This window comes from Dermacentor variabilis, chromosome 5 (assembly GCF_050947875.1).
Source record: "Dermacentor variabilis isolate Ectoservices chromosome 5, ASM5094787v1, whole genome shotgun sequence".
Lineage (NCBI taxonomy): Eukaryota > Metazoa > Arthropoda > Arachnida > Ixodida > Ixodidae > Dermacentor > Dermacentor variabilis.
The window spans coordinates 48,444,796-48,465,122 of NC_134572.1; the positions used below are offsets into that span (position 1 = coordinate 48,444,796).

General features: G+C 42.7%; 1 protein-coding gene across 2 annotated transcripts in view; it reads right to left on the minus strand.

Annotated features, from left to right (window-relative positions):
- Positions 1 to 1,524: 1,524 nt before the first annotated feature.
- LOC142582553 (cytochrome P450 3A41-like) overlaps positions 1,525 to 20,327 on the minus strand; it is a 28,549-nt gene continuing 9,746 nt past the window's right edge. The window contains exons 6-15 of one of the 2 annotated variants that reach the window (XR_012828454.1): positions 19,127 to 19,215; positions 15,120 to 15,265; positions 13,167 to 13,282; positions 11,377 to 11,521; positions 8,995 to 9,155; positions 7,140 to 7,231; positions 4,785 to 4,928; positions 4,061 to 4,223; positions 1,892 to 2,157; positions 1,525 to 1,806 (exon numbers count right to left, since the gene is read on the minus strand). Coding sequence is in view for 1 of the 2 variants with exons in the window: in XM_075692403.1 (XP_075548518.1) it covers positions 2,080 to 2,157; positions 4,061 to 4,223; positions 4,785 to 4,928; positions 7,140 to 7,231; positions 8,995 to 9,155; positions 11,377 to 11,521; positions 13,167 to 13,282; positions 15,120 to 15,265; positions 19,127 to 19,215 (1,134 nt within the window). In the remaining variant the exon portion in view is untranslated. Of the gene's footprint in view, positions 2,158 to 4,060; positions 4,224 to 4,784; positions 4,929 to 7,139; positions 7,232 to 8,994; positions 9,156 to 11,376; positions 11,522 to 13,166; positions 13,283 to 15,119; positions 15,266 to 19,126; positions 19,216 to 20,327 lie in introns of both variants that reach the window. The other variant, XM_075692403.1, reaches the window with a different exon arrangement.

The window sequence follows — 20,327 nt, forward strand, 5'->3', positions numbered from 1 at the left end:
CTCTGCTGTCACATGCGTACTTTTCCGAACGCCAACCAAAGCGCTGCCGCGGATGTGATGTGATGGAGCATGTGATTCTCCACCAGAACAGTGGTTTCCGGGGTCATCGACCATGATAGCGCGCATTCTTGCAAATGACCTTCCAAGATTAATGTTTTCCAACCCGAAATGAAACCAACGCTTAACGCATGCCTCAGTGCGTATATATGACCTGAACTACGAGTGTAAGGAATTTCCACTGAATATATCTGAATATGGTATCACAGAGACAATATTAAATTTATCTGACCACTCACGGCCGTTCTTCTAGCTCTCTCTGAGCTTTATTTAATAAACACTTTGTTGTGACACCCTTCATTGCCTGACCAATCTCTAAGGCCAAGAATGACCCCCTGTATCGCCTTGGCACATCCATTCTGGAGGATTGTCAAATAATAGGTATACACCAATATCTCATACACATTGCCGACGTTGCTACAAAGTTGTATGTGCCGACACGCCCACTGGCACATACATAGTGGCCCATGCTGTCTCCTCGACAAAACAGGAGCCAGTACAAACTTTGTGACGCGAATTAGTATATACACAATTAGGGTCGCTGCATATGTTATGCTCTTTATTTTTCGGAATCGTCTTAACATTCAAAGTGGGCGAAGTTACTAATGAAATCGAGCACTTCAAAAGCCTGCGTGATACACTGCGGGACACATTTTGTCATAACTTTTTGGTTTTGCCAATCGACGAGGCGTAACCGGTGCCATCTAAAGAACCTGTTCTATTACACTATTTCAATATAAATGGGGGCAAGAAACCATTCAGTTTCAGATAGCAACTTAAACTAGCTCTGAAAATCTTCTTGACTGACAGTGTCTTGTTCGGAAGGTGCGTCTTGCGAAAGAGTGTGTTCGTAATTATTAAGTAACGAATGATCGTAATCATGTATTTCATGTTAAAGGTTAGTATTTTCATCTTTGATAGACACCTTCTACAGTGCGACAGCATCATATACTTGACAACGCTTCTGACCCGGAGGGTGCCCAATTTTTAAGGTGGCAACATACGTTCAGGTCATAGCCACGAACACTTTTCTACACTTTAGCCCTTTGACTGGGTTTCCAAGCTCATATTCCGAGTGTAATGTCTTCCAAACAAACATCACACACTTTCTTACTGCCTGATAAACGATCCAGTTACATGATATACATTCTTTTGGGGTGATTCCTATGCAACGGCCGTCTGGTGTGCAGTCTTTTTGCGAATTTTTCTTCTGGAGCACTGATCTGGTGAGGGCGCCCAAGAAGCCAATATTTAGCCATTCATAACGCATTCTGCGTTGCACCATACCTTACGGCTACGCAGCCAAATGACCCTAACCGTTCAACCCACTTTCTCTCACCTGTATTCGACATCATTAGGTGGCGTGAGAACACGCACGCACGTACACACACACACCCACGCACACAAAAATAGTATACTTAAAATAAAACACGGTTGGAGAACATCTCTATAGCACAGCATTGAAACAATGATATAATGTTGTTCAGTGTATCATTTCAACATCTTTATTAAATCCGGCAGTGCTGTATAAGAGGCCCACTTATCCCGTATTACACATTTGCTCTCTTAGCACGTAACGTCTCAAGTGAAAAGCGTGAAGATCTCTCAGGCAATTCAATAACGCTTTTCGGAATTTGCAAAATAAATACTAGGTTTTATTTGCAAACTCTTCGTTCCAATGCAGTCTGTGTTCGTGCAGCAATTGGCAACTGCATCTTATGAAAAGTACGTCAACTGCGCTGCATGTATCTGCGGAAAGAAAACAAATTACTAAATTCAGTGCTTCTGTGTTCGTCGGACAGTACTTGATTCTGTTAACCTAATAATAACTTACGTTGCTACTATACATTAGGAACTGCGATGCGGGAGGGAACTTGCGCCTGCATGGATAACGCTGTCTTTCTAGAGAATAGCTTGCTGTCGCTTTGTTTCGGTTAGGCAGAAATTTTCGTCAGGTGGTCAGGTGGAAACCAGTTTTCGATGTTATTACGAGTTTAATAACTTGAGAGAACAACCCGCTTGTTAGTCCCGTTTTCTGATTCCCAGTGTGATGTCCTTGGCAGTGAGGACGCTGAACCCGTTTTGGAATTCCAGAGGCACCTGTAAATAAAAAATAATTTTATTTACTTACCATAGTATTGCGAGCCCTAAAAGAATGTGGTCGTGGATGCAAGGTAGTCAAAATTAGCGACCTTGTTCAGGTAAACATATTATATACCGGCCAGGATCAATAAGCATATTGCAAGGTATTCTGAGGGCCATAAAACGTAAGGCGTAGTGATCTCTCCGTTAGCGAAACTTGGTAAGTTTTCTTTACTTGCTGTTTTCATGCCTTAGCTGATCATGAAGAAGTACATTGTGATCGATTTAAGCTAAGAAATGTAACCACAACGTCCAGTTTCATATGATCGTACTTCACTTCCGCTGTGTCAAGCGCGTGAGCAAACGTGCTGCAGTTCTCGGCAAAGTTAATGAAGCGATCCGCAGGTAGTATCAGCAAAATGTGAAATTCTGTCTCAACCGGTTCTGAGCACTCAAGCCTATCTGTGCCTGTAGCTCGACAACCTGCAGTAAAATACTCCTCCACTGCGCAAATAAACCTAGCTTCTACGCTTCTCTCCTTGTCATCTCCAGCACCTATCTGACGCTTTCATGCACCAAAACATTCTTTTTTTAGGTACTGACTTTACTTCATCATGTTTCTCAAGCGGATTTTGTTTATGTATTAGTGTTTAAACCTTAGACTGAGCTACAATGTTCTATTGTGATAACCATATATTTGTTAATCTTCAAATTGATGGTGTCACTAGTAGACAGCACCGGCTTCCTGTTGTCTTAATTCAAAGATGTGCATGAAATGATGGAAGAACTTGAAGCAAAGAATACCGAAATAATTATAGTGACAGAGTATACTTGCACAACGTAAAATCACACACATACGCATAAACTTTTCTTAGCCATTTTTCAAAACAAAAATGTTCCTTTGAAGTATAAATCCTGTTCCCCATTAGTTCCCCGTTATTTCTACGTAAGAGCCAAGGGAAGACGATAACAAAAGAAAACACGGAAAAACGATTATGCGCAAATGCAGAAAAAAAATATTGTATCCACAAATTCAATTTCAATGATAAAAGTCAGCATCATTTACTTATTCCTGATTCTTGATGAAACTGTACAAATGCACATTCTGCACTTTGTTACAATTTTTGTGTGTCACGTCTTCAATGTACACATTTACATGGCAACATCGAAGCACGCCGCCACAGAATGCAATACGATGTCTACATAAGCTTATTTAACACAGTGACACAAGATGACACTAAGCGATGCTGTCACAGGCTCCAGCGCGGTATTTTGTGGTGTTAAAACCTAATAGGTGACTTTATGATGAGTCTAGAATCAGCAATGGTCTCGAATCCGGCAACATTGATGCCTTCAGGTAGCATGTGTGGGTTTATTGACCGGATGCCTTCACCCAAAAAAAGATCACGTTCTCGTGACACCTGCGGCAGAAAGGATGTTCCACTTCCGCCGCCAAGGTTTGTGAGTGGTGGCGCTGCAGCTAACACTCCGAGGGCTCTACTAGGAAAACATAAATACCCAAGAAAGTGGACGGGGAAACGGCGCCGTGGTAGCTCTATTGGTAGAGCATCGCACGCGTAATGTGAAGATTGTGGGATTGTTCCCCACCTGCGGCAAGTTGTTTTTTCATCCACTTTCATTTCCATTAACTTATCGTTTCTTTATTTCGCTTATTAAGCACGACTAATTTCCCCTATGTTGTCCTTGGTGTCAGCGTTTCTTGGCTTCTTATGATATGTATAATAAAAATCAGGCCCCTCTGTTAACCCCCTTTCTTCTCGTTTATAATGAGTGTCTCACAAACGCTCCTGACTACCCCCCTCCCCTCCCTTGGTACCTTGGTAGCTTCTTTCACATGATCCAAGTATTCTGTAACCGTTAAACACAAACGCACGGTGTTCACGCAAGCACTTCAACTCACTTTCGTTTTTTTCGTGCGCACCACCTTGACGTTGCGAATAGTGTAGAGCACAGAAAGCTTCACTGCTTGCAGAGCAAAGCGCATGCCGATGCAGTTGCGCGGCCCAGCACCGAACGGCAGGTACGTGTACGGCTGGATGGAATCCATGTTCTCGTCGCTGAACCTGCAAGAAGTAGGTCAAATGTGTCTCTCTGACCTTCTTCATCTCAAAATAGACTAAGCTTAGGTGACTGTACCAGCATGAGGCAGCGGAGTATGGAGTCAAGGCGAGTTACACATAACTCCGGAGGTGAAAAAAAAACACGACGTGAGAAGGCTACCAGCTCAAGGATTATGGCCTGCTCCGTCTCGCTCTGAGCGTCGTCTTGTTCAACTTTCTCGCACAGCGCTTCTTAACGATGACGAACTTTAAGAGATGCCGATAATATTTGCGTCTTCTAAAGCTTTTTGAAACAAAGTGCTCGGGCAGAGCACTTACCGACATGTCCTCTAAGGTAAGATCCGCCTGCAGTCAACGCCGCCCCCGGTGTCCTCCTCCTTTACACTCGATACACACGGCCTTTATGAGAGGCCTGTCTCTTCTTCTGTGTCTTCTGGTGACCTTATGTGGCGTTTTTTCTTTCGTGCTATAGCTCGCTTTACCATGATACACCAACAAGCCCACATTTAAACCCTCTAAGTACAGAGTATTCAAGATTCTCGTATGCAGGTTTTGTTGGCTTACCTCTCGGGGTTGAATGTGAACGGATCAGGAAAGTACTGCGGGTCGTGATGCATGGAGTAGACGGGGACTGCAATTAAATCCCCTTTCTTCACTTTGATTCCAGTGTCTCCCAGGACGTAGTCCTCGACTGGCGATCGCTCAATTCTGTCACAATGAGAGGTGCAGTAGCATGTCAGTCATTCGTATAACTGTGATTGAGGCTCGCTTCCTATAACTATCATTGAGCTCACTTCCTAAAGTTATCATTTTTATGCAACAGGCTTTGTGAGTATATTCGCACTGACTCCCTCTTTTTTTTTTTTACTGATCTGTCTTTGTTTCTTCTTCTACACGGTTAACCTCCTTACATTCCCTTCTTCATCTCTCTCTCGCTCTGCCTTTCATTGGAAGCAGAAACTTACCACCTAATTTGATATTTTGACCTGTACCATTGTTACTATTATGTGCCACTTTACAAAGGTGAGAAAATTAAAGGCAAATAAAATTTCAGATTATGCGGATTTACGCAGGCGAACAAATTAGCGATATCTCCGCATATTTCTATATTACGGTGCTTACTTTTTATTATTTAAGCAACATTACGCTCAAATGTTCAGTACCCGCCGTGGTTGCTCAGTGGCTATGGTGTTGGGCTGCTGAGCACGAGGTCGCGGGATCGAATCCCGGCCACGGCGGCCGCATTTCGATGGGGGCGAAATGCGAAAACACCCGTGTGCTTAGATTTAGGTGCACGTTAAAGAACCCCAGGTGGTCAAAATTTCCGGAGTCCTCCACTACGGCGTGCCTCATAATCAGAAAGTGGTTTTGGCACGTAAAACCCCAAATATTATTATCAAATGTTCAGTATATGAATTGAAACGAAGGGTCTAGTGATAATTCAATGCTTTAAAATGGAATGAAAGACTTTGGTTTGAATTTATATCATTCATGTATCGTGAAAAAATCGGCATTTGACCGAATTTACCGGGTACTAGCCTTCAGTGCATCGCGTGGATACGTGAAAAGGTGCCTTGAATGTGGTGCGTACCTACTAGCTGCTTTTAGTTCGGAATGTTAAGTTCACTCAGTCAGATACATTTCGCTAATAAGCAATAATTTCCTGTGTGAACTGTTAGGATCTGTTGCAGCAGTGACTGCTTAATCAGGCAAAGTTGACGCAAATATATCGCGAAGTAAATGCATTATTCCTACCCACTTAGTGTGGCACTTATATGTAAAATTAGATTAGATGCACGATATTTATATTCCTGGTTTGTGAATGGTGACGTGTACTTATGATTTCTTCAATGAAGCTTGAAAAGAGCATGAACCTAACATTCTGCATACATGTAATGACCACATAAAGCTAACAGCCAATGAAGCCAAGGAAATCATCGTGGAAATTAACTGTGGTTGATATTGGAATTTAGGAAATAATGAAGTCAAGGGAAAAGAAAGTTGACGAAAATATCAATTGTCGCCACTGAGAGCCGCGCCCACAACGTCCGTATTACGCGTGCATTGCACAACCAATTGTGCTACGGCCATGGCTATCAATTCGTCCACTAACTTTTGTATTTGTGTTTTACAAGATCTAGCCCTAGGAGTGTTAGCCAGCGCCACTCAGAGCCATGGTGGGCGGACGTGGAATATCCTTTTTTTGCCCGATGGCGTCACGCAACTCGTGATATTAGAAGAGCAGGCACTTGGCTAATAAACCCTCGTATGCTACCTAATAAAATAATGGCTCCCACCGGCGACAAGCTATCGTTTCTTACTTCTTCATTTCCCTTTACTTCATTATTTTCTACATTCCAATTTCAACCACAGTTAATTTCCCCGGTGCTTTCCTTGGCTTCTGTTGCCTTTATGTGGGTATGATTAACATAATCGAGTTCCTCGGTTCTTCTTTTTCTTTTGTACGTACAGGTAATTATTTTGGCACATCCATAATACATTTTCGAAAGGCCACGGAAAAAGAGGCACACATCGTACGGCAATTGTACATTTGTGGAGAAACTGGATTGGCCAACGGAAGTACAGAAAGGGGTCCTGAAGTGAAGCCACTGCAGTAAAACTCTCATATTAAGCGTTTAAAGAACTGGTGCGTGGGCACACGAATACAAAACGATGAGAGTAGCGAACACGGAAAAACAAGAATGCAGCAACCCAAAATCCTTAGTTTTTCTGAAGACAATAAAAAGAGATGCAGTACTACACTAAACAACAATATATTGAACGTGCATAAAACAACCATTTGCGCAAAGATGACACAAACAGATTAAAGATTCTGCCTTCGTATTCGATGAGAAAATGCAACTTTTTGTACCGCTTATACTCTGTGATATCGGCAACACATACAAAAAATGACATTACCGTGTAGCTGGAGGGTACATTCGAAGAGCCTCGGAGACAACACCGTGTAGGTATTTGAGTTTAGTAATCACATCCAAGCCGGGATGTTCTCCCTGTGTGGCACATGGAAAACGGCAAAATATTAGAGAATATTCTGAGAAAGTAATCACCCCTTCTGCTTCTGGGGTACCTACTATTTTTTTTCCTCAAGCGTTTCCACATGTCCCGCTATCTTTGTCGCACTGTTTTCGCTATTACTATTTTCTTTATTTTAGGATCATGAGCACTCTTGTGGCACTGTTTCTAAAGCGCTACAAGAAGCCCGTGATAAAAAGGGGATTGTCAACTACATAGCGTTTATGTGCCACATGTTCGCAGATTTACGTTTGGTACCGTTGTTGGAGCTGCCACGTTTCCTCTCAACTAACTGAAACAAATAGCACCACATCACCACGCATTTTTTCAAGCTCTACTTAAGCTAACGTGTTATTTTTCTTGACTTTCCCGTTATTATTGTGCTGCTTTACCTTAAATACTGTTTTGCTATAGCCAAAATAAATGTCCCGCTCACTCTGTAGTTCTATTGACCATATCTGACTTTGTGAAAGTTTCTTGTTCACTGACCTCTCGCGTTCAAAAGCATTCGGTTTGTCATTTGTACAATTTTAACACCACATTACTGTACGTTAGCGCATTTCTTACGCTATATTTTTTGTATATGTATTCACGTACGTATTCTAATTATTGTATAATCTTTGAGTGTACTTTCCCCCGGCAGCAGAACTGATAGTTGGGCGAGTTGGTACGAATTCATAGTAAAATATTTTTGCGCGCACAATTGACGAGGACACAGTGAAGGGGGGACACACGAGCGGTTACTCACAACCATTTTATTTTCGGAAAGATATAGAACATATATACCCCAGCTATCAGCGCTGAGCATGTGCTGAGCGTGCCAGTAAAACAGAAACAGATTAAAGAACAGATTAAGAAGGTTCAACCAGTATTTAAAAAAGCGAATTCATTTTCAGTAATTACAACCGATGGTTGGCTTATGCATCTTTCAGCGCACTTCTTTATATGAAATGCTTCTGTGATTTCACGTGTTAGTTTATTTTTATCTGAAAACAAAATGTCAGTGTTAAAAAATACCGGATCACAGTGGCATAGATTGCAATGGTTTGACAAGTGCGAATGATTTTCTTTACCAAGAGAACGTTCATGTTCTTTTACACGGGTGTTTATGCACAGACCGGTTTGCCCTATGTACATGTTGCCACATGTCAATGGAAGCCGGTACACAACACCTATTCTGCATTTTGTGAATTTTTGATAGTCTTTTAGACCGCAGCTACATTTTTTTAACCTAGTGTCTAATTTGTTGGAAATAGCTTGGCACAGTTTTTGCACCTTGTTAGGAGCGCTGAAAACCACTTCAACGCCATACCGGCTGGCAACATTCTTTAGCTCATGGGAAAAATAATGTACGTAAGGTACAACTGCAAGGCGTTTTTTGTTCGTGCTAAGCCTGTTTCTTGAATGTGTGGGTTGTACACCCTTTACTATTTTTATTACCTTTTCGGCGGCTCTGACTGTAATGTGTTCCGGGAATCCCACCGAAGCTAGTCTTGTTACCTGATTAGCAAAGCTTTCTTTTAGTCGGTGGCAACAAGATTTTAGTAAAATCTAAAATCAGAAAGAAGAATGACTCTTCTTTCTGCAGTGCATATAGCCGCTATGGAAATGGCAGGGAGTAACAGATTGTTGAACGTTACTGCTTCGAACAATTTCATATAAGAAAGGACGTAGATTTTATAACATCAACCTACTATACCCACCAAGCTACATTACTCAAGCATGGACTTGGACAGCTTACGTGCATAGTGAAGCATTCGTCCACTTCTTCCCTCAGCTTTTCCTGCACCTCGGGGTTAATTGCCAGCTGGTAAAGCGTGTACGAGATCACACTCGAGGTCGTGTCCTGACCAGCGAAGAAGAAGAGCACGCATTGGGCCATTGCTTCATCCTCAGTCAGTGCTGCAAAATGCACATCGGTGGTTATAAATATCGTCGCAGCACCAGCTTTACGCTCTCTTGTCTCCTTTATGTAAAAACTGCTTAACCTAACCCTTACAACAAGCTTGAAACACAACTTCTAACTCTTTCCCAGTTTAATTGTTTAGTAATTGTTACGAAGATGAGCTTCGTTAGGCTGGACTTAAATACGTAGCTAAAATAAAAAGTTCCCATATTTGGATTTTAATGCGCCGCTGTCTTTGCGAAGTGCACTTGTAGCTATCTGAATGCATTAGGCAGCGCACCCTCTCTTCTCTGTAGATTTATTGCCGTTCTATGACGTCTTTGTGGGGTACATATGAACCAGAATCGGCTTTTTCTTACTTTATTGCTTGCCCGTCATCTGGGTAAAGAAACGTTTCCTGGATGGTCAGCTGCCAGTTGTGACGTTTTTTGCCAAGCGTCGAACGATTTGAAGCTACCTCTTGTAGCTTTTCGATCTGGCACCCATTTCCTTGTATTGCTATAGAAAATAGGCAAACGTTCATTATCGTCCTTAGTATCCTTACCAGCTCCTTAATTTCTAAATGTGATCGACAGATGGCGGCGATGACGGCGACGGTCTGGCTATGAACCTTACTGCTCGGTCATCTCGTGTAGCGCATTCCGGGACCCCCATTGAACGAAGCGAGATTCATCCTAGATAAGCGACATATGCCTCTGATATCTCCAGTTTCAACGAAGGCACCGCGTAGGACGATTTAGAAGAGATATCGAAGCTTGCAGTGTCGGTTTGTGTGTTGCCTACTTTCCATGTTCCAGTCCTGGTTGGCGCATAAGTTTTCTGTTACAGAATTGACAATTTTTCCGCGCTCCAAAGGACGAACGAGTTGCAGGAACGGCTCGTGAATGTCAAAAAGGCAAGATGTCACCGCATACGATTGAGCTATGGTACCATTGAAGTTTCAAGTGCTATGGTAATCGCGCATGACAGTCAAACTTTCTGTAGACTAATAATATTATAAGACTGTTCAACGAGTTTGTAAGGCTGTGAAGAATAGAATCGCACTGTAGCGAACGCACAAAAGAAGAGCGTCGCGAAGAGACAATGCAGTACCATTTAAATTCGTTACTATGCGTTCACACGTAATCATGCATTACATGTATAATACAAGGCACGGCGACAACAAGGGGTGACCGAGTAAAGGTGTTACAGTCCCTATATCGTTGTTGTTTTTGATGCTTTTAGTGGGAAACATTTTTTTCTGTGTAGGTACCGTATTTTGTTGTGACACACAAGTTCTTTGCCGTGCATTGGGCTCAAAGAGGTATAGTTCCGAGAAACCTACAGCATTGGGAACGGCTATATTAAAAAGACCAATGCCGGTTTCAGGACCACATGGCATCAAACTTATTCGCATTAAAGCCTTCAAATTCGTGAGAGTTGCTTTGAAGATTTCGTGTAATTCTTACCGTGTGAACTTACGCTGCATAATGAATTTTTGTATGCGCTACTGTGAAAGTGCATTTAGTGATCCTCTGGATTTGAAACATAGCGCTGAACTAATCTGAAATCAAGTGGGAAATAAGGAAGACACAAAACCGTGACGGCCGCCATCGGGAACACTGCCCTAATATTCCTTCGGAAAACCAACAACAATCGAGAATATGCTCTGCCATGGCTACGTGCAAATGTCCAGAAAGGTTTACCAAAGACACTCACATTTAGCTTACTTGGCATTTGCGGTGCGCAAAGCATCAATGTCTTTCTCCTTCGTTGAGAGCTTAATCGCGCATTGCATACGTTAGGAAGAATCTCTTGTCGACAATAATCTTGGTGCCGAATAATTCTTGTGTTCAACGTGGAAAAGGCCAATGCTCTTGTGTACACGTAGAGACCAAAAAAAAAAAAAACACGTCTACTCGTGGGATATTCTCAATTTCCAAGCATGGGTTAATGTAAGCGACGTATGGTTACGGCAGCAGAATGACACAATGCTCATTTAAAGTAATTCACGTCTGTTTCCTCCTGTTTTCAATGAAGCAGCCACATTTTTCTGCACCTTGAAGAGAAACACGCTGTACAGAAAGCGCTAACAATGATATATTTAAGCTGCACTGAGGTCTTCAACATCACTTGATGTATACTCAGCTTCGTGGCTGTACGTGTCACTCGATCACACCTAGTCACCTTTTCCATTTAGTAAATCTGAAAAAAAGATTTAGTAAATGATAGCCATACTTTTGTTTGACGAAAACGACGTGTCGGGCTTCAGGTCGGAACCAAGGTTGAAGAGTTGATTGTCGCGTTCAGAAGCATTTTCTACTGCGGGTGCAAGGTTGCCTTCCTTGGCGTCCATCATCAGTTGAAGAAAGTCCTCGTGCCGCTAGGAGAGAGGGAGAGAAAGAGAGAGAGAGGTCTTTTATGTAAAAAACCAAAAGGATTGGCCGGAAGAGCTCTCTGGCCTGCTATTATATTTAGCGGATAAGGAGAAAAGGAAGGCAATTGAGACAGTGCGCCATGAAGGCTATAGTGAACTACCTATGCGGGTGACTCGTAAATATGTTCATCGCATAACACGTCACGATACGGATGCGCCTGTCGTGCAGTTCTAAAGCCCGGAGTTGAGGTCGCTCTGCGTTAAAGAAGTTCAAGGGGGCTCTTGTTCGCCATGCACTTTTGGTGTTTTTCGATGGCGCCAGAATCTTCAGCTCCGAAAGCCGTCTGTCGTCCAAACCAGACACTCTGGCATTAAGCGTCCAACATTCTTTACTGCAATGAGGGCCGTCGCAGAGGATGTGCGAGATCATCTCTGGCTTTGGCTGTGACCGTCGGAGTCACTTTTGCGGCCCATCTTATGAAATTAAACGTCGGATAAACGCCACCTTGTGTCTCAGGTAAACCTGTATGAACTTGCGTTGCTTAGTTTGGAATACTGAATCTCAGTTCTAGGTCTGGCGTAAAAAGGCAATGTTGGCGATAGTTAGAATTGGCCCTGTTCATGCTCTATGTTCTCCTTGTTGCACCGGAGAGCAATGCCGTAATGTCATGTCTGGATGAGGCGATGGTGACGGTGTCGGCGTCGGTCTACAAAAGCAGAACTGAAGCCTATGGAATGTCTATCGACAAATGTCTACAGACTATCTATAGACATTTGTCTATAGACATCTTATAAACTTCAGTCTACAAAAGTAGAACTGTATATATAGTTATACTTTTGTAGACTGAAGTATATAAAATGTCTATAGACAAATGTCTATAGGTAGTCTATAGACATTTGTCTATAGGCATGCTATAGACTTCAGTCTACAAATATATAACTGTATAAGCCTATACACTTTTGTCTATAAACATTCTGCGGACATTTGTCTACAAACGTGAATTTTCATTACGCTATATACACCCTATAGACAGTCTATAGATTAATACTTTTTATAGACTAGTCTATGAAAAGTGTATCGCCATAAGTTCATAGACTGTCTATAGACTGGTCTATTGGAATAGTCTATAGACATTCTATGGACTTCAGTCTACAAATGTAGAACTATAAGCCTGTACAGTTGTCTATAGACATTCTGCAAACACTTGTCTACAAACATGAATTTTCATTATTCTCTAGACAGTCTGTAGACAGTATATAGACAGTCTATAGACTCAGACTTTTATAGACTAGTCTATAAAAAGCGTATAGCCATAAGTCTATAGACAATCTGTAAAAAGTCTATAGACTCAGACTTTTTGTAGACTAGACTATAAAAAGTGTATGGCCATAAGTATATAGACTGTCTATAGACTACTATAAAGAAATGTCTATAGACTTCATAGACAAATGTCTATTGACTGTCTATAGACTTTCTATTAAAATTGTAAGGGAGTTTATGCTACAGGCTCTCCTTGTTGCATAGGAGAGCAATGCCGTAATGTCATGTCTGGATAAGAAGGTGGTGACCGTGTCGGCGTCGGTGTGCACAAGCTTTGCTTCTGTATTAATCTTCAATTAAGGTTTACAAAACGGCCACAACGTTACTCACAAATTGCTTGTCCTGTCGGCCCTTGATGATGTTGAGGCATATCTCCTTGAAGTAGAGAAATATGTCCGTATTAAATGGTCGGAGCCCAAGTAATCTTGAGATTGCTGGGAATACAACTGAAATTGAGAAATTATTTATTGAAGACTTCGCTACTTCAGCGCATCATTTATCTATCCAAGGAAGAAAATAAAGTGAATTGCGGCCTTTACGCAAAGTGTCAAAGCTATCCGCAGCATCTGTATGAAAACAAGCACCAATTTTTTCTTTCAATATCTCTTAACTTGCCCAAGCCCACGCTAAGTGCTACAACGTTTCGTACATTGGGTACATCTTAACGTAACGTACTTAGTCTGTTTATTACTACTCGCCACATGCACATGCATGCAAATAAGTTTTATGTGAGTATTCTTTGATACTGAGGAAGATGCACGGGCCAACCATCCCGGCATTAAGAGGAAGCTTTAGCGCGGGGGCTCCTATCTAAATACATGAAAAAGGGAAATCGCTTTTTCTCTGCAACCACTGCACTAAGTTTGATCAGGTTTGTTGCATTGGAAAGAAAAAAGTTAAAATATATTTACTGCTGGTAGCAAATTTTCGATTTACGTCGCCAATCATTCAATAGCAATTGTTAAAACTCAGAAATCTTAAGAAAACGAAACTATGAAGTTTACAACTCTCACTTAGCAATGAAAGCAATATCACAATTCTGTAAATTGTATGTAAATTGTATCTAACAGCACATCTAAAGCCCACAAAATTGATGTATTATATATGACTTTCAGATATATCACTATTATTTGAGTAGGACTTTAGGAATACCCCTGCAAACCATGTAGCAAATTCGCGTAATCTGTAAATTTTTAAATGAAATTTGCACGCCTTGCATGATCTAACGAATGCAATTGACAGAACTTCGATATCTGTTCTTAGTGCAGAGCTACGAATTAGTAAACTTCGTGCTTCCATTTTTTGTTCAATCTTACCATTTTTTTAATGTTCCCTTTAAAAAATCGGGTCCTAAATGAGAAGTCCGCTGCCAACAGTCACTGTAATTTAACATTCTCTCCCAAATGCAGCACATTTCTTAAAAATGGGCCTGAAGGTTATCTCAGAAAAGCGTTTCTGCGTCCTACATGTATTTAAAAAGGCGGAATCGTAGTGGGGCCCCAGCTACAGCTTCCTCTTAAGGAAATGCGGCCGGCCACAAAACTATGTGTGAATGCATGAGCATGCATAAATAAAATCTGATAACGCGCTAAGGCTCCAGGATGTTTCATGCACACACCGCGATGACTGCAGCTATGCCCGCAGCCCAGCTATAAGTATCAGAGAGGCTCGGCAAAAAATTATTTTTGAAAATGCACGATGGGACTTGGCGTAGCCACTCCAAGATAACGGAGACGCTCTCGAAATGTTTCTTCCCTGAACGCTAATGGGCTGTTCGGGAAAACAAGGCAATATTGGCGGAGTACAGACCGAGCTTTGTTTTATTTTATTTATTTACACTCGATAGCACCAGTTTATGTGAGGCAAACGGGAACGTTTGTTGTGACTACAATGCTTAAAAAAAAGACAGTAGGTGTTACAAATGGAACAAACGCGTTAGATAAGTTGGCTTAGCATCTCGAACCTGGATAGTGAGTTATGAGGGACACTGTACTCCAGGTTGATTTTGACCACCTATGGTTCTTTAAGATGCACCGAAAGCACTGTAAAGTTCATACATTCCATCTTCGCCAATGCGGCGGCCGCAGCGGTACCTTAACGTCGCCTTTATGCAGTAGCACACTAAGCCACAGTGGTGAAAGAACGGAAGCAACGAATAAACAAATAGGATAAGGGGCAAGGAAATAACGCTTCTTCTACATAACACACATTATCACCTTCATGAAAAGAGTAAGTAACCAGCTCAGGAAAATAAAAATGATATGACCACGTTGGACTACTCACAAAAGATAAAAATTCGTGGTGTGACACGTCCCGAGAAGGCCTGTCGTGATCTGGTGACAAACTCATTGGTCTGGTCCGAGTGAGAGTCCAACTTCGTGCCAAATGCGCATCTTGCAATTACGTCCACTGCATAGTTGCCGAAGAACCTGTGCAGCAGGAACCATTAAGTAGGCCGTACATTGTAGGTAATAAAATGATCACATTAAAAGCAATGAAGGCCCTTCGTAGTTGTTGAAAATTGGGAATGGCTGAGGTCAATGCAGTACTTTAGACTTACTGTAGCTAGTGACTACCTCGCAAGCAGCTGCAATGTTCGTTTTATTTTATGCTGTCCGCAGCCGGCAGCATGAAGATATATCATAAGTTATAACAAATAGTCTCTTTATTAGTTCAGCCTTCCCACAAATGTCGTCGACGGGAGTGTGACCGTTAATTTCCAAAGGAAGCAGTCGATGCTATTCTGTAGTTTCTCATTCCTTCGAGCTATAATGCGAAGGACGCAACATCCACGTGCATGCAGATCTAAATTAAATAAATCCAATGAAGCGCAGCGATGAGTTTAGAGCGTAGATATAATAATAAAGGCACAATTCGATGATACTATAAACACTTCTATATTTAGAGCAAATTGTATTGCCCTACGTCTGAAGTAACACACATCTCTCTATTTGCGCTTCGAAGTCCTGCATATTTTATAGCAGCTATGTTTCTTAAACACGAAACTCGACAATATAAGGCTCGGCTGGCACAACATGATGTTAAAGGTGCATCGGTGTTCCGTATGTACTTGTTCAAGGCTGCCGCAAAAAGGTAACGTTGCGCGGTGAGTCTTATAAATCACCTGTTTTGTAATGTATGCTATATATGAGATATAAACATGACGCAATGCTCGAAGAGAGAGAGAGAGAGAAAGAGAGCGAGAGCATGGAGAGGAAAGGCAAGTATGTCAATCAGACGAGCGTCAGGTTTGCTACCCTGCAGTGGGGGAAGACAAAGGGGGAACAGAAAGAGAAAAGTGGGATAGATTGAACGCTGTGTGCGCGCAAGAAAGCGCCTTCAGATCAGTCAAGTCCAAGCAAGTGCCCCGCCGATACAATACGCTGCCGTCACTCTGCTGCCTAAAGGTGATCGTGGTGCTTCCCTATAGCTGGTGATGCCCGTTGAAGCCACCTGTGAAGACCAAGGAGCCACTGCTCGTCAGCAGTACGTTGCAGTACGTGGAATTAGATCGTTAAAGTAAAACCCAACCATTTTGTCGTCAGTGCGAAAAGAATGCTGCGGGTGAGCTATCATGCCCGCTCAAGACTTGCAAGTACTGAATTGAGAGCATCCAGCACTTCCATTGCACTTCGCGCTGACGGAGTGTGCAGGTTATTCGAGAGATTTCGAAAAGTATTCATCAGAGACCGGAGCGTCATAACCACTTGCCGGTCTTCTTTGGGCAATTTGTCACGAACCGGTGCTGTGAACTCTACAGCGGTGCGCAGCTGTGTCACTTGCCGTGGCTCCGGCTCCATCTGTGGCATCGGCTGTGGCATCGGCTGTGGTATCGGCTGGGGCATCAGCTGCGGTATCGGCTGCGGCATCGGCTGCAGCTTCGGCCATGACTTCCGCTGTGGCTCTGACTTTGGCTGTGGCTTTATTAGTACGGACCAAGTTGCAGTGATCTCCACTATGACCTTGTCAGATATAAATTCGATTCCACCAGGCCTCGGGGGCAAAGGAGGATGTGTTGTCGGATGGAGCGTACTTTTCACAGAGGCGTCAGCATTCTTTGAAGCGTCGATTTCTAACGACCGCAACAGCTTCCCTTCGAGTCGAGCGGCCTCTCGCCATCTGCTTCAAGGCCACCTGTTCCTTCTTCGTTTTGGGGCAGTTTTTCGAGGAAGCATCATGGTGCCAAGGCAATCGTTCATTTGAGAACCGTGGTTGCACAAGAGTCTGCAGCCTGGCACTCGCTGCAACGTGAGCACACTCTCGTGTTCTCGCGCACGGCGCTCACGCGTCCCAGCCTCATACAATTGTGACATTGGAGTGGCTTTTAAATGAATGGCCGCACAGGGTGCCTAAAGGAACCCACCTTAACATGCGAATGGAGAGTCTCGCCATTGAAAATTATTTTCACACACTGGGATGTGCCTAGGCGATTCACAAGGATTATGGCGACGCCATGAAGGGCAGGCTTCACTAGAATCGGCAAGTGACCCACGTCCACTTCGTAGATGACACCAGCAGTGGTTTCACTGCCCAGAGAAATATACGAGCTTGACCTTCATTCCGTGAAGTTCTGTAACTTTACTGAAATTTCTCAGCGCAGTCTCATCTTTGACGTCACTAGCGAACACATTTTTTTCGTGGGTTGAGTGTAACGTCTGTGATTTGATATGGTGCCACTGCTTCAAGTTGCACCAAGACAGACTGTCTGTTGAGTTGCCTCAGGTTGTCGGTATCGAGTTCTGGTACATATAGAATGGTAATGCCTGCGGCATTCCGAGTTGGTCTTACCGTTGATGTGCTCGAAGACATGGATGCCCTGGTGGTGTGTCTTCGGTTTCACCTTGCGGCTCCGCATAAGCTCGAAGGCGTCATTGGAGAAGTCCTCACTGCTCAGCGAGTAGACACTGGTGTCATCGCCGTCGGTATCGCTCTGGAGGCCGGTACGCTTCCTAGACGCTGCCGTCGCTGAAGTTGCCATCTCCGGCAGAGGCACGGGAACGTCAACTTGCATCCGCGCCACGAACCACGGCGGCTCTCCAAAAATGTGCGCAGAAATCATCGGAAAACAGCTGAGCTAGAGAAAAAACGTCCTTGCACGCAGATACTTCGACTTCGTCGTAATGCATAAGACAACGAGCGACTTAGAGGCCCGCAAGTTTACAAGGAGGTTTTAAAAAATTGCTGGAGCGAAGTTCCCGCAGCTTCTTATCGGAAGAGGGGAAGTGTGTGTTTAAGACAAAATAAGCCATGTTAAACTTGTGGGGAATGTGAGAAAAGCGCTTATTTTCCTTCACTATAGGCCAATGTTTTATCCAGTGCCTCCTGAGACGGCGGCAGTATGGCTTCACTTCTGGGACATCACTTCCGTTCGAGTGATTATTTTCAGACCTCTTTAGGTATCACGTGCGACTGACAGCGCAGAAATTTCAAAAGCAAGTAATCTTTTTTTGTTTTTTGAAGTGCGCATCGGACGAAGCATTGTTACCGTGCTTTCAAAAGGACAGACTGGTTGTATTTGGTACAGCGTAACTTGAGGTAAAGCGAAAGAAAGCACGCAGGACGACACAAGGGGACTAAGACACAGCACTACTAACAACTGATTGTTCACTGCACATGGTTAAACATATTAACCATAGTGCAACAAGAAAAAATACAGGGGAACAAAGCTACCGTCATAACATAGATTACTCTTCAGCATCATCATCCGTCACAGGCTGCTACCGCGATAGGAACAGGATTTCTTGCTTCGATTGTCGAGACGTTTTAAATGAGCAGAAGCAGTAATTCTACAAGTTGTCCATCTGCTTCATTGTCGAAAATAGAAATCCTGTACCTAACATGGTAGTGGTCTGTGTATATACGTTTGATTTAGGCAGGAAGGTATACAGCTGTACACTTATGCAAAACTAGAGAATAACACAGTATACCGTGACACTTTCTTGTAAAACCATGCACACTAGCGAGTACCTGTCTGGCAAAGACGCGTACGTACGATACGATGCGAGACACGTATAGATACGATAGAAGACACATACGAAAGTGATGAACGTTGTAAATTTGTTATTGCCTCTTTTACCGCACTCTCTACGCTTTTCCTGGTGTTATCAAGAACGATTACTCGGTAACCTTTCTGTTGATATTATGAGCCATCCTATTTCGCTGGCTTCCATATTGTTTGCTGCGGAAAGCAAAATCCTTGGCCGATATCCGAGATGTCTTTGAGAACACGAGCGTTGGAGTTACTTTGGGAATGATATTCATTCTTTCGGAAAGCACGCACGGGCACTCACTGTTTGATGTCGATGTCCTCCTCCTTTGCAGCCGCCTCTTTCAGGTGTTCTGCTGTCACCAGTGCGCAGTCCTCAATCAAGGAATTCATCTGCGTTAATTCGTCGATGCCAATTATACATCATGTCTCCATGACAACTGAAATGCAATATTTGCTCAAGCAGTACTAGTTCTTGGGCTAGATTGTGCTGCGTAATAGTGGAGGGAAAATACCCCTAAATAATTACGCTGCTTCCTTGAGCCGTCTGTTGTAATGCATGCTTCTGAATGTGAATGCTTGGCAGCCATCTTTGATGTGCAAGCGTCATCGTGTGATATTGCTGCATACATTACTTTTGTTTGTACTATTTTTCTGTGCGTGAGTGTTCTTAACACTAATTGTCATTAGCAATATTTGCTTGCTATAAGCCACTAAAGTAGCACACCTGCGTTTTCCCATTAATAAGTACCCCTTTAGCTATCATATTGCGACTTTCTGACGATTTTCTGTGCATTATTACCTCTCACAAGTTACAAAAACAGATAAAACACAATTATCTTACTGAACAAAAGACAGTAATTGGTGGAAACAATTTATGCAACAATGTGAGGGCACTAGTACATTTGAGCATGGCTTCATGATGAATTATTGCAGTTCCACGCAACGTCTATCATGGCTCTGCACTTCTTGAGAATTCATCTCGACTGCGCTGTGTTGCAGCCTCTTCCAACTATTTTTATGGCTACTATGGTCGAACAAAAAAACAAGTTTGTCCTCGAAATCATCCCCAAGAAAGAGACATGGTCAGTCAAATATGTACTACGGTGTAAGACTGACACGTTAATCCCAAAGCAAGGGCTCTCACGGATTAACATTCGTTATCATGCCGTTCACCAAGCTGTTTCTTACGCACCTGCCTATTCTTGTATTTACCATAATCGGTATTTTAAGGCGAGATACTATGTTTTGATACCATATGTCACTGTAAAGATGGTTCCTATTTCAATGCCTTTTGTTTTTCTTCCTCCAGAAGAGCAAGAAAGGTATTTTTCCACACTTTATGGATCATTACTGTCTTCCTATACCTGCCTTTTAATATTTTCCTTTTTCTTTTTCTTTTTTTACTTTTTAACACTCTAGACAGAAGTTATAATACCCAAATACTTGTAAACGATGTAGCCTCTCTTAACTACTAAAAGCTTTTTTTTTTCTACTGCTGAACA